Below are 14210 nucleotides of genomic sequence, written 5' to 3' on the forward strand. Positions count from 1 at the left end.
ATTATGTGAATATGAAATTGATAATATCCTAGCATGTCCTATCGAAGCAAATGACGTCACCTCACTTGTGTTGCGGCACATTAAATACCATTGTAGTCAAAACTAAGCTTCATGGCTTGTGGTTGCTCTTTACAATCATGTCAAGTCCTTCAGCATTTTCTGGCAAAAATAGATAAATGAATAACCATGTAAGGTACACAAGCCATACAGTGTACAATGTGCTTACTTTTACAGTGTATCACAAATACACAAATTTACTCTTATTGACTCTGAAGGTGGTAAGTGAAATATCACGTTGACCCAAAATCTTCCTTCCCACAAATCTTTATTTGTGCTACAGTGACTTGTGAAATCAGTGTACTGTACATTGAACGACATTCATCCGCCAACAACAAACGTTGCTTAAAAAATTACCACATGCACTAAAATGTAAGTCTCAAGCCCTATTCCTGAGTAGACACTAAAACAGGTATGATCATATTTGTGATCGCTCGTAAAATAACAGCAGACCGTAATCCAAAGCACACCACATTGTTTGTTAACTACACAATTTGGTGACAACTTTCTCATCAGCCAGTTTTCAGTTTGATCCACAGACATAACAAACATCTGTTGTAACCCAAGTAAATGACAACATGCGTGCTTTTTCCCCAGACCGTCGGTCGTTTCAAAGTGTTTACGTCATATATAACTATTTGTAGAATTTTCAGGAATAAACAAACATTTGAAACTTGTATCACGGAAACGTTCTTTCAAGTATTGCGGAATAAGAAACCCAGTTCATGTATGTAATTCATTATTTCTCACTTATTAAAGAACTAAAACAAATTCTTGTACAAATTGAGCAAGAAATGTAATAGTACCATGAAACTCTCCAAGGAGTACTACTTTTCTTTAGAAATAAAAAAAGATCCTAATATGCCAAAGGCGGAATGCTTTATTTAAAGAACAGTGAGAACAATATACAAATACTTAAAACAATACCAGTATTGCCGAGGACGCTAAATATCATACTATATAGGAGTCTGTTGAGTAAACCCATCATATTGTATTATAGGGTGACGACAAAAACATCAAGCTCCATTTTGATGTCCTCTTAAGGCGTCTATGTCGAGTCAGCAGACTGAGGCTCACTTTTTATTGTGGGGGATGTTGTGGAGAGATCCATAACAAAGTCGTTGTTCAATTCTTGTTTCAATGCTTCTCTGGACAACTCAAACTCTTCTGGCTCACTTTTAATCGCAGAAGGAGATGTCGGATAGCGCGCTTTCTTGGATAAATCCATTGGCTCACACTCGGCATCTTGGATAGGCCAATTGGCGAGGGGTTGACGGGGAGGAAACTTTTGGTGCTTTGTTAGATTTTGGACTTCTGGGACTACCTGTGTGATGCCAGGCTGAAGTGTCAGAGCCCCGGAATTTGTGGGAACCAACAGGAGGAGATTGGAACCAGGCGGTGGAATTTTGTCAAGGGTGAGCTTCCAACAACCGTCTGGGCCAAGCCCACCCCCGGTCGCGACCTGGAGAACTGCAGAGTTGGTGCCAGATGCAGTAGTGCTGTTTTGCACTTGGATAGGCTCAGGGAGTGCCGGTGCTGGATTCAGGGCGTCATTTGCGGTGGTACTTGCCTCAAGGTTATCCTTCTTTGGTGAAGTGTGTTTCTTTGTAGAACTCTACAATGGAACACAAAAATAACTGTTACAGATAAACACTCCCTGTCATACAAAAGCTGTTTATTTTGTCATTTATAAAAATTACTATGTTTGACACCAGAGTCTGAAAGAATGCCAAATTTGAAAGGTGCATTCGCCTGTGACCATTTCAAATCACTCGTCTCTGTCAACATGATACGGTAGCGCAAAAGTAACTCACGAAAATGCAAAACCACTCTGGAAATGTTCGAGGCAGATGCAGTTATTTGATAAAACAAAATTCCGCTAAACGAATAATTAGCCAATTCATTAAAAAAAAAAAAACTATAATGAATAAAATAACTGGGGGCTGTCAGAGTATTTTAACTAAAAAAAAATACAAACCTCCCTGAATTAATCATGATTAATCACATTTTTCTATGCCTGTATTAAATACAGTATATACTTGAATAAAATCTTGGAATTAACCTAAAATCATGAAATAAAAAAACATGAATATTTTGGAAAGACTGTTACAGGAGCTTTGGCCGATCCCTCAAGACGTTGGTTCTCATGACCTAAACTACCAAATCAGTCTCATTTTTTTCTTCGATAGTCATCCAACATAAACCCTCAAAATTTCCCACATATAAGGTTAAGTTCTGTCCTTGAGCACTGCACTCAAGGTAACATCAGCAGGGTGTTTTTTTTTAAACCCAAAATGTACATCTAATACAGTGTTGGAATTTGGTTTTGCAAAGTGAACATTTTTTATTTTTCCAATGAATCATTGAGGAACTTTTTAAAGAAAAACAATGTAAATATCCATATTTGTGCAGGTGACTCTCCTTGAAGCTTGGTGGCAAGTTTACAAGAGTTCATCTGCTACTAGATGTAAATAGAATGGAGTTAGCTGAGTTATTTTTTTTCAATAATAAAACCTCCAAAAGTAAAACAATAACTTTGACATTCCTGAAAATACCTAATGTTCATTCATTACAAGCAAAACGACTGTTTTACAATAAAGTGCTTTTGAATGTTAAAATTTTTTTAACATAGGCGAAAGAAAAACCTGCAAAAATGTGTCGACTCTTTGGAACTCTTTGTGAACTTGCAGCGTGTCAGTGAAAAAAAATCTTCTGACCTTTGCCAATTTAAAAACTTTTTTTTTTTTTATAAGTTTAAAATAATTAATAGTTCTGCTTAAAGTATAGGTTAGTTGGTACAGGTGATTCACATGCTCAAAACACACTCTACAAAATATGCAGCGACCCGCTTGGGAAAATGATGCAGTGAAGCCTTCAAAGTTCCTAAGAGCAAATAATACAATTTTACAAATAATAAAAGTTTGTGAGAGGGCACAGTATGAACGAAAGACAAAACCCCCTAAATACTGACAGCACTGCCACAGCACTGCCTTCCTCATTTGTGAGCAGCATGGCGATGATTCAAGCCTATGAATTCAAGCAATTGGCAGTTCAAAATCAAAATCAACTTTAATGTCTTCTTCTTGTCTCCCTTTGTTCAATTGATTATTTTACTGAACATATAAACCCATTGCACAAAATTCATATATACAATCATACACATGTATACATATCAAATTTATACGTGACAAACTTTCATATGAGATCTTTTTAAACTTATAAACTTTAAACTTTGAATACTAAATTTTGAAAACTCTTTTGGAGCACCGCCATTGATTCAAATCTTTTCAGTTGTATTTATAGTGGTTCCATAATTAACACCTTGAACAGGGACACATATTTGCTTTACTGGTGGAATGCGACTTGGTGGCTAGTATAAAAAAAAAAAAAAAAACTGCAGCTAAGCCGCACTGCTACTGTATAAGCCACAGAATTCAAATCATGAGAAAAAGTTGCATCTTATCATCCAAAATTTACAGAAATTTAAGATGGTGGCATCGGGTGGGAAGCACCAGGAAAGGTTGTGATGAAAACTGAAAAGATTTGTCGAACCCATGAGATTTAAACCATAGTTTTAAAGCTCTTGAAATAATAATGAGTTAGTTGTGCAAAAGTGACAGCACTTACCGCAGGTTTGGGAGGCGGGGACGTTTGTCCACATGTTTTGAGGTGGCTGTTGTAGTTCTGCTGATGCGGAAAACCCAGTCCACAGGTCTGACAGAGGCAAGGTGTGTTGCCAGCATGGCCGCCCATGTGGGACATGAGCAACAAGGCCGAGCGGAATCCCTTTCCACACTCTGCGCATTTGAGGACCCTCTGGTGAGCTCCGGCGTGCTTCTTCAGCTCCTCGGAGCTGCCGAAGCTGAGGCCGCATTCCAGACATCGGATCTCGTCCCCTTTCGCGTCATGGCTGCCCCAGCAGCCCGTGTCCTTCTTGTGTCGCAGGAAGTCCCCTTGACTGGAAAACTCTCTAAGGCACGCCACACAGTGGATGCGCTCGGGTTCACACTTGTGCTGGCGGTAGAGTTTGGCTAAGCGGAAATGACAGCGGCACCTTATGCACGTGTAAGGCAACAGGCCGAGGTGGGAGAAGCTGTGTTTGAGCAACAAGTCTTTGCTGCTGAAGGTCTCGGAGCAATCGGTGCATTTGAAGATGCGGTAGCACGCTTTCCTTTGGTGGCGCATGAGGGACTTGGCCTGGGTAAAATGGCGTCCACATTTTTCGCAGACAACCTCGGGCTTGTTGGTGTGCAACGCCACATGATGCTTGCAGGCTTTCAGGTCTGTGAACACGCGCTTGCATAGGTCGCACTCATAGAACTCGCTCTCAAAGTGAGTGATGGACAGGTGATGCTCCAGAGATTTACGCGAAGCAAACGACATGAGGCAGATCCGACAGTGCGGCCGGTCCAGCTTGTTGGAGCCGTGCGTGCGCAGGTGCGTGCGGTAGTTCTGGATCTGCGAGAAGCGCTTGCCGCATTCGGCGCAGCAGTATGGGCGCGCTCCCGTATGCAGGTTCATGTGGTCTTGCAGTTTGAATTCTGAGGGAAACCTCACTCCGCACACGCCGCAGACGTAGTCTCCAGAATTTGCTGATTCTGTCGAGAAGACAAGGATGGTTGAGGCTTGAGATTGTAGCATTCGTTGTCTTTTGTCCATGACAATATAACAATGATGCTTTGGGAATTTCATACAAAGAGCACAGTTCATTGCAAAGGAGAACAATTGCATACCTAGAAAATGCTGCTAGATGACAGCACTGCCATAGAGGCAGAACACCTTCCTGGGTTCTCTGCCTCATGAGCAATTCTGGGGTCAGAGATGCTGTAATTTTATTGTGAAAATACTACGTTTCAATGTTAAAATTATTTAGTTTGGCGGTGCTTGAGCACCACAAAAAGCGTCCAAGAAAAATGCTCTGCATTACACGTCCGCTAGGCATCTTCAGAGGGTGAGTAGTCAGGCTTTATTTTGAGCCCTGTTGTGACTAGTTCAAATGTGTTTGATTCCACTTAAAATAAAGATGTTTACATTTGTCTGTATCAAATTAGTCTGTATCCCACTGGTATTTAATGCTGTTTTTAATGCAAATGAAACCAAATTAAAAGCCCACGTCCTGCTGCACGTACATAAGTCAGACGTTGGCAAGAGGAACTATACATCTGGTCAAATGAAGAGCAAATTAATTGGAGTATGAAACTTGTGTACTCCAGCTCATTTTACTTTTTTATGGTAAATGACAAGTGCATGCCACCAGTCTGCATAAACATATGAAGTACATATTGTCAATATGTATATTTATTATAGATTAATTGTGTTTTCTTTCATCCAAACATAATTTGTGCTTGCTTTGGGGTATTAGATATAAAAAAAAACTTACAGGCGAAAGATTTAAAAAAAAAAAAAAAGCTTGACAACTATTGGTCCATTAATGGTTCAGTAAATCTAAAACTAAAAATAATGGAAAAAAGAAACACCAGATATCATTTCAAACATCCACCCATTTTCTGTAGCCGCTTATTCCCACAAGGCTCGCTAGTGCCTATCCCAGCTGTCTACAGGCAGTAGGCGGGGGCCTCCCTGAACTGGTTGCCAGGTAACTGTAGGGCACACAATCACAACTATGGACAATACACCTGACATGCAATCCTAACCCTTATGTGGGAAGAAGCAAGAGTGCCCGGAGAGAACCCACGTGGGCTTGCAAACTCTCAGGAGTTTCCACAAACAACCCAGGCTAAAATCAATGTTAGTGTTGTAAGTATTGTCTTATCTCGTCAACATTATTTGCCTACACAAATTACTAGCAAATTACCGCCTTAGAGCTGAGGTTTGTTGTCCACCTATTATGGAAGAAAATGTAAAAATGTTCTTTGGCACCATATTTTGACAGATAGGTAATAATAAATCTTTTGAGGGAAATGCCAACTACTCAGGTTTTTGTCATATTTGCAGGGTTTTGTCCTACTGGGTGTAGTGTCTATGCCCTGGACTATACTGTTCAATATCAAACGTACTACAAAAATGAATGCTTAACTTATTTATGTACACATCGAAAGCACAGCCTACCATTGTCAAGCCCCTCTTCATCCTCATCTGCGTCCTCTTCATCTTCCTGGCCGGCCATTGAAACATCACTATCATCGGAGTCGGTCTCCTCCGGTTGCTGTTGGGGCGTCGGTGGTTTGTTTCCATCGCCTTGCAGAGGTGTCGTCGGACCACTATTCTCCAACTGTTGACTTGGTGATGCCTGGTTGGTGATGCGAACAGTCGGCTCCTGCAATACAGGTGAGGCGTGGTCCTGTTGCCCAGGTGAGACTCTGGCCTGTTGACCTTTGAGATGCTGGGACGGCTGGGCTTTTACCAGCTGGCATCCTCTGGGTGGGTCAGGGGTGGTCAAAGCGGGAGAGGGACAAGGTGACTGTGAGTCGTCACATGACCTAGAAAGGCTTTCCTGAGTCTGGAGGACGTCGGGAAAGCCCAATTCGGTCAGCTGGATATCGATTGTGTATTGCACAGACATTGTGCTAGCCGGAGAATGGAATGCAGAAGCAATTACTTGGTTAGATTTCGTTAAAATAACCGTACTCCTCTCGTTTGTGGCCACGTGTGAAACAACCGCTGTTGAACACAAAAACTCCTTGGCTCGAGGTCTTCTATCCCTTAATCGTCTCTTTCAACATAACTGTTTCTTTGTACTTTAAGATGTCGTCACAACGGCCAATCGCCAGGCTTGCCCTCAACGTCCAACATTCACAGCCAGCGCGCTCTCGCTACACGCTTGCTGTAAGCAAATCTTTAGCCGCACCTGTCAAACAGCTCTACGGATATTTAGCCCGTCAAGCGTGACCTTCTCTCGACGTTTCTTTGTGGAAAACATCATTGGAATTACAGCAGGACTCCACCTGAAAGAAGCACGCCGCTCACCTGCCTCTGGTATGCTCTGGGTCTACCGCCCGAATGGTCAACAGTCAGTCCATGAATAAATGGCAGAACCAAACAGGAAGAAGTCCACCGGCTATATAACAAAACGATGTGTTTTAACGAGGCAATTACAGTGAACTCTTAACTCTTAGTCGAGTTGGGGCGCGATGAAAACAAGGCATCACAAAGGCAGGAAGTAGAGAGTGGGCATGAGGGCGCACCTATTGTTTCGGAATGGTATTACAGGTTTTAAAGCCCAGTCCTTGGTGCCTTCAGTATTCACATTCCGTGCGGTAACCGCTCGTAAAACACGGCGTCTTGCCTTGTTGGAATAATTTATCAGAATTCATCCGCTTTTATCCAGCTGAAGAGGGAATTACAGTATTTTGCCACTTGCTGTCGACAAAAAATTACGCCACAGTTACTCAGGGCTCAAGTCACTACCAATTACGGTTCATTTGTCCTCTGAGTTTGATCATGTGACACTTGCAAGCGAATCAAAATGTCGTGTTTTGACTAATTGGGGGGACTTTAGAGCAGCGGTTTTCAACCTTTTTTAGTGACGTAACCCCTTTGAAATATGTTTTCAGCCAAGCACCCCTTAATCATTGCAAAGCATTTTTTGGTTTGAAAAAAAAAAGTTTTAAACGTTGTTTGTATTGGTCCACAAAATAATCAACATAAAGTGTCCTGTTTTGAAACATAGAAGAGTTCTGTTATCAAAAACAAATACGTTCATTATTAATAAGTATTTGTCCACAAGAAATAATCAACTTAAAGAGTCGGCCCTGCTCTCAAAAAGAAATAGTTATAAATAAATATTTGTCCTCAGAAAAACACTACACAAAGCGTCCTCCCTGGGATTACAGAAGAGATCTGTTCACAAAAAAATAAATAATTGACTTAATTATTAAGAAATATTTGTCCACAAAAAACAATCAACATGAAGCGTCAGACTGTTCTCTAAAATAAATAATTATAAATAAATATTTCTCCACAGAAAAAAAAATCCTAAAGTGTCCTCTTTTGGGATCATAGAGAAACCCTAAATAAATAACTCGACAGGTAACGAGAGGTGGCACGTGACAAATTGGGTCGAACCATTCTGGTATGAGAGAGAATCTGGCCTAATAAAATAAAGAATTTGAATAACTCACCGAACAAAAAAACATGTTTTATGAACTTATATTTTCCTGGAACATTTAATTTATTCAATAACTATTCTTAAAGTACATTTGCATGTTTGTTTTATTAAAAATCTCGAGTACCCCCTGGATTTCCTTCAAGTACCCCCAGTGGTACCCGTATCCCCATTTGAGAACCACTTTCGTAGAGCATACTGCATTTCTGTACTCGACTTTTCCCTTAGTTTAAACGTTTGCACACAGCATTTTAATATCGTCAATTAGGTCTTTTTAACATATTAACTAGTACACAATGCACATAATTGTTATCCTTGAGCACAAATGCAACATTTTTTTTCCACTGTTTGTAGTACGGTGTTTACTTTTTGAGTATGCCTTTTTTTATTTAGACTTGTGTAGCACAATTAATTCACTTTTTAAAATCTTTATTTGAAAGGAGGTAGTGAAGAAGGGTGTGTACCTTGCTCACATGTTGACTTGTGATGTTGTAAACTGAGAATTGTGAGGTCTTGAAAGTAAAGACTACAAATGACTTGTTCAAAAGCCTGCAGGGCCTAGAGTCTTTTTTATTTTTGTATTTGCACTGTCGAAACACAGCAGTGGGAAAGAAACAATCAAGAGAAGACGCATAATATACATTATTTACTATGGGACTGGATGATGGTGCATTAAAGAGCCATAAATGTCATCCATGAAATGTCTTATGACAGCAATTGACCTCAGTGAAAAAGAAAGCATTCATTTAGAAATTGAAGAAATGAATGATACAAATTTAAAATGATGATATTGGATCAATTGTCCACATTGAACCAAGAGCGCTTGGCAAATAATAATAATAATCTATTTAGAAAAATGTAGGCATGTTATTTTATTTTAGCTATGATTAAAACATTAGGTGTAAAAAATACATATGAACCAGAGGAAGTACAGTATTTTGACAAACATTTAAAACATGGCATCTAATAGCTTACAAAATATGCACTTCAAATTATTTTTGTTAACGAAAATAAATTCACACCACACATGAAAAATAAAAACAAACTTTTTTTTTTAAGTGAATCAAAACTTCTTTTTTTACAAATCAACTATTGTTTAGTTAACAATAAGGAAACATTTAGCTAGTCAATGAGATGTCCCATGTAAGATATAGCTGGTAATCCAAACTTCCTACAATGCGAAAAATGTCATCAGCTTACAAAAGGGGATCTTAAAACCAAGTGCAGGACTCTTCTTGTCCTCTCGCTGCCAGTCATGATTATCTTTTGGTGGTCTCTGGCTGCTCCTCGGGGTGGGTCTTCTCGTGAGCCTTCAGAGTGCGCTCACGGCCAAAGCTTTTGCCGCAGGTGGGGCACGCGAAGCGGCCGGCGGCATGCGCACGCGACATGTGCGCCTCCAGCTGCTCGGGCCGGGCAAAGCTCTCCTCGCACTCGGTACAAGGGTGGGCTTTCCGCACGGTGTGCTTCTCCTTCTTGTGAGTGCGGAGCTGAAGCATGCTGGGAAAGGAGAGGTCACATTCGGGACACGCGTGCTGCCTGGGCGCCGCAGCCTCCGCTTGAACTTTCATCCCCTTTGCTGCTTCAGCGCCATCAGCCGCGGCGATTTCTTTTTCTTCTCCTTCGCATTTTACAGCCGCTGCTGCCTTAGGAGGGCGCCCTCGTTTTGTTGCGCCCGCTTTTGTTTTTTCCTCCGCCGGGGCTGCCGGCGTCTCGGGAGAGTCGCCTGTCGTTGCCCCCTCCCCTTCCTCGCAAACCTCCGCCTCATCTTTCTTCTTTCGCTTTGCCCTTTTCTCAGAGCTTGCCACCTCCTCCACCTTGATTTGCCGGCCGCGCTTCTTGGCCGGCAGGGCGGCGCCGTTGCTCTGCTGGCTTTCGGGACACTTCTGCTCGTGTTCGTTCACCTCCGACTCGCTGTCAAAGCACTGGCCGCACCTCTTGCAACAATGACTTTTTGCGGGATTGTCCGGTTGCTCGGTTGTCACAACATCGGGGCGAGGGTGTTTGGCCAGACGGTGTGTGCGCAGCATCGCTGCGCTCCTGAAGGTTTCATTGCAATCTTTACACGGCAGCTGCTTCTCTGGACACACATGCCTTCTGTGGGATGTTAGCTGCAAAACAAGGAGCCCAGGAATCACTCATGAAAACAATATCCCTCCATCCTTCTTTTTTCTACACCACTTTTTCTTATTTGGTTCTTGGGTGGGTTGGAGCTTATCAGCTGACTGTCTTGTAATTGACTTTTCCCCACACAACCTTTCACACTCACATTTGTCATCATTTACATCTATGGACAGTTTTGGAAGCCCAACTACTCTGGTCAACCTCACGCAAGCACAGCTAGAACATGAAAACTTCACATACAAAGGGCCAGAGCCTAGATTTCAACCCAGAACCGCAGAATTTGAGGCAAATTTGCTTCCTAATGAAAACCTATGTTGCCTAGCTCTATAATTTTCGAAAAAGAAAAGGTAGTATTGATCTCACTTCAGTGAATGTTCTGAAGCTCTCCTTGCAGTAGGCACATTTGAAGGGCTTGTCATCCTTGCTGTGCGTCGGCTGGTGCAGCGTTAGCTCCTCAGATGATAAAAACGTGCGATCGCACACGTAACATGTAAACAGCGTGTTCCCCTGTGGAAAAGTGGCACAAGAAATTAGGATTGATTTACTACCGAGGAAAAGGATAACAATGAACCAAAATATATTTGCTATTCAATTTTAGGAAAAATCGTGATCGAAGAAGTTGATAAACATAATCATCTCAATCACTCGGTTGTCTACACCTGACAGTAAACTTGATCATCTCTGTTTACAGCCATGTAGTTACTGCAAACTATGTGCGGACACCATTTGGATAAAAGGAGACGCTAAATACAAAATTGTAATTGTAAAAAAGGTCTCATACATTCTTCCAAAGACAACTGTTTAAATTAGATCGCTGCAGAAAAAAAAGTATTCATCAGTGGTTGTGACAAAAACTCAAATTTAAATGGATTATTTACCGTGCCCTACTTGGCTCATATCAAGTACATGAAGCCCTCTGTGAGCAATCACTGTTTCTTTGAGGATGTACTTGAATCTGTAAGTAATCCAGAACGCACCACAGTCTGACACTGAGCGCAGAAGTCACAATTACAATGAGTTTGTATAGGGGGAATTAAATATGGTGGTAAATAGGAAGGCCTTCCTGTGCCTCCTGGTCAAATTTATTTTTTGTCTGTATCATTTCGTGTCCTCAATTTACTTATATTTCAAATAGGCAAGCAAAATCAACTGAAATGCTAATGATCCCTTCCAGAATGAAAGAAAAATAGCAATATATTGCACTTAAAGAAAAAAAAAAAGAAGTTTTATCAAGTCTCATTTCTGTCATTACTTACTGCAGTATAAATTTCAAATCACCATTGGCAATAACGCTAATATAACTATAATGAGAATAGATGTAATCTACAATGCACACGCTTTCACAAAAAAGAAAGGTTTGTGGGTATTCGTGTAGCCTATGCTGTCTATCTATATATTAGGGCTGCACAATTATGGCCCAAATAATAATCATGATTATTTTGGCCAATATCGAAATCACGATTATTAATCACGATTATTCATCATCATATCACATTTCGAGTAAGTGCCCTTTTTTTTAAAACAAACAGTACATAAACAAGGCTTGATACTTACAAAATAAAGAAGATAATAATTTCTAAAAAAATCACCCACGACCTGGTAAAAACTTGGCACACAGGGCAATACAGCTAACATACTTGCTAAGTGCAAACCAATGTAAAAAATGAAGCCTACTTACTACAAATGTGAATCAATTAGCTGTCATTTTCGGTCATTTCAAATTGAATGTTTTGCTATTTTTTGCCAATCGGCTTTTTCAAAACGGGTCTCAATTGACAGCACTACATATATTAGGAATCAGGTGAGAAACTCAAAGCCATTTCACACTGATAAATAATATTAGGTGACAAAGCAGAAGCTTTTGTCATGCAAACATGTGCAAAACATTGCCCCCCTGGTGGTCGGATGACAAAGTGCTTGATTAGCCATACATTACGGTGTAATATCGGTGAGGATCAGCTAATTAAACGCGGCAGCCAATATCGTGATTGCAATTAAAATTTGATTCATTGTGCAGCCCTACTATGTATCTAGCTAAAGAGAGAGAGAGAGAGAGAGAGAGAGAGAGCAAGAGAGAGAGAGAGAGAGAGTATGTGTATGTGTGTGTGTGTCAGTCTAGTTTTATATGACTGACTGGCAGCAGCAGAAAGGACACCTGTTGAAGTTGTTGCTTGTACTCTTCCCGGTGGCTCTTCTTCATGTGTCTTTCCTTGGCTTTGGCATTGCAGAAGGTGATGAAGCACTGGAAACATTGTAGATTTTCATGCTGGTCTGAAAAGATGGGAAAAAAGGCAGCAAGTGAGAATGCCTGTGCAAGTGCCCTACAAAAGTTGGAAGTCATACATATTTTTTTAAAGAAATGGGCATGAATATTTCTTTTTATTTAGGTGACTATTGTGTGTGTGCTCGAGTTAATGTTGTGTATGGGGTAAATTGTTTTGATGAAAAGCAGGTGTTGGTTAAATGGAAGGATAAGGGGGATGTTGAAATCACTAAGATAAAGCTGATATTACCAGATTTTATTGTCATTATTTCATAATGTTTCCAGATTTTCCCCAAAATAGAGAAAATTATTCTCAGATGCCAATCCCTAACATCATCTCGAACACCCCCCCCAAAATGACATTTTGTCAGGAAATATGTGTCTCAGCCAAATATCCAAAACTAAAGTTATTTTGAAAAAATGTTTTCTTACTTTGAAAATATTTGAGTGGCATATTATTGATAGTTTACTGTTTTAAGTTCAGTTTTGATTGAGTTTGGTGTATTATTATGCAAATTATGTTTTTACTCACAGGGTTGAGCAGTGGGTGCAAGAGGTCCATTCAAAGAGATGGGCCGCTTGAGAGGCTCTTCGGGTTTTGCAGCGGGGGCTTGTGGGGTCGGATTTGGCAGTCCTCGTCCCATCACAATTTCTTCAATGTTTAAAATGTCGGAATCCATCGTGGAATATCAAAAATCCACAGCGAAATCCTGCATGAAACATTTCAAATTGACTAGTTGCCGAAATTATTTTTCCGCAACTTTCACAATATCCACTTGAAAATTGCTTTAAACTTCAGTTTTGTTTTGATGTCTGCGTAGAATCACCCGGAGCATGACTATCTGCAAATGTGTTTATTTTTCTTGCCAGAAAACGATCAATCAATTTTAGGTTAAGAATACACGTACAAATCAAAACATCTTACCGCACAGATATATTAAAAAGAAAAACACAATCGGTAGGTACGAAATATTCCCGGTCTAATTAATTACTGACACGGGCTTGAGTTCAACGTATCCACACGCCCAACGTAATAACAACGTATGTTTATTGAATTGTTTCATTCGCGCTTATCTTTCGGTTCACGTTCATTCGCGTTTCAACCTTCTCAGGCCGCTAGCGCGCCTGACTCGTTAGAACGATGTAGCAAGCACTTCCAGCCGTTATTGTCGACGTATTAATTGTGTATTCGTTTCGCAATGTGCGCATAAGACAATAGTTCGCGGCAAAGTGCAGTAAATACAGGCACGAGAGTACAGAAATGACAAATTGGCGAAGCAACGTAGTACTACACTAGCATGCTAAGCTCTGCTAGTTAGCGCTAACAACACAGAATGCCGCTCAAAGAAGATCGTACACTTTTCGCGCATCTCACCCAAGTTTGGTCCCGCGGATGACGTCTACAAACACATTTTGCAAATTGACAGCAAATGCATATAAAGACAAGTTCGGTTTCAAAATAGCATTTTGACGGATAAGCAGGTTACCTCAATTCGCTCTTTGAATGTAGTTGGACTGACAGAATTGACCCCGGAGAGGTAAGCGCACAGAACCGAGTCGGACACTTCCTGTTGCGAGACCATGACAGCCGTTAGGACAACTAAGATGGCTGCCGTCCACAACCACGAAGTAAACGAAGAAAAACGAACCTTCCGGACAAATACACTAACTGCACGCGCGCAAGATAGCACGCAGTATTTGAAA

At 40.8% G+C, this 14210-nt stretch overlaps 2 protein-coding genes across 3 annotated transcripts; both read right to left on the reverse strand.

Annotated features, from left to right (window-relative positions):
- Window positions 1–308: 308 nt before the first annotated feature.
- On the reverse strand, window positions 309–7187 carry LOC148426690 (uncharacterized). Of its 2 annotated transcripts, XM_088410769.1 has the most exons (4): window positions 6422–7187; window positions 6127–6334; window positions 3685–4655; window positions 309–1672 (listed from the first exon to the last, which is right to left on the reverse strand). In XM_088410769.1, exons 1-4 carry the CDS (start codon window positions 6578–6580, stop codon window positions 1106–1108), a joined length of 1905 nt encoding a protein of 634 aa, XP_088266895.1. In that variant the 5' UTR covers window positions 6581–7187; the 3' UTR covers window positions 309–1105. The 2 variants fall into 2 exon arrangements, with proteins under 2 accessions (XP_088266895.1, XP_088266894.1); XM_088410768.1 differs by having other exon boundaries at window positions 6127–7187.
- A 1470-nt stretch (window positions 7188–8657) lies between these two features.
- On the reverse strand, window positions 8658–14176 carry LOC148426691 (uncharacterized). Its single transcript, XM_088409334.1, has 5 exons — window positions 13994–14176; window positions 13039–13216; window positions 12399–12514; window positions 10607–10750; window positions 8658–10230 (listed from the first exon to the last, which is right to left on the reverse strand). The coding sequence occupies exons 2-5, from the start codon at window positions 13184–13186 to the stop codon at window positions 9382–9384; spliced, it is 1257 nt and encodes a 418-aa protein (XP_088265460.1). The 5' UTR covers window positions 13187–13216; window positions 13994–14176; the 3' UTR covers window positions 8658–9381.
- Window positions 14177–14210: the final 34 nt, after the last annotated feature.

This window comes from Hippichthys cyanospilos, chromosome 3 (genome assembly GCF_059441005.1).
Source record: "Hippichthys cyanospilos isolate Australia breed blue-spotted pipefish chromosome 3, RoL_Hcya_1.0, whole genome shotgun sequence".
In the NCBI taxonomy this organism is placed as follows: Eukaryota; Metazoa; Chordata; class Actinopteri; order Syngnathiformes; family Syngnathidae; genus Hippichthys; species Hippichthys cyanospilos.

Coding starts and splice junctions, on each gene's coding strand:
- LOC148426690 (XM_088410768.1), bottom strand. CDS start 6,580: ATGTCTGTGCAATACACAATCGATATCCAGCTGACCGAATTGGGCTTT. Junction 4,656..6,126: donor TGAAGAGGGGCTTGACAATG/GTAGGCTGTGCT, acceptor TCTTCTCGACAG/AATCAGCAAATTCTGGAGAC. Junction 1,673..3,684: donor CCCCGCCTCCCAAACCTGCG/GTAAGTGCTGTC, acceptor GTTCCATTGTAG/AGTTCTACAAAGAAACACAC.
- LOC148426691 (XM_088409334.1), bottom strand. CDS start 13,186: ATGGATTCCGACATTTTAAACATTGAAGAAATTGTGATGGGACGAGGA. Junction 10,751..12,398: donor ACAAGCAACAACTTCAACAG/GTGTCCTTTCTG, acceptor ACTTTTCCACAG/GGGAACACGCTGTTTACATG. Junction 10,231..10,606: donor GCTTCAGAACATTCACTGAA/GTGAGATCAATA, acceptor CTTGTTTTGCAG/CTAACATCCCACAGAAGGCA.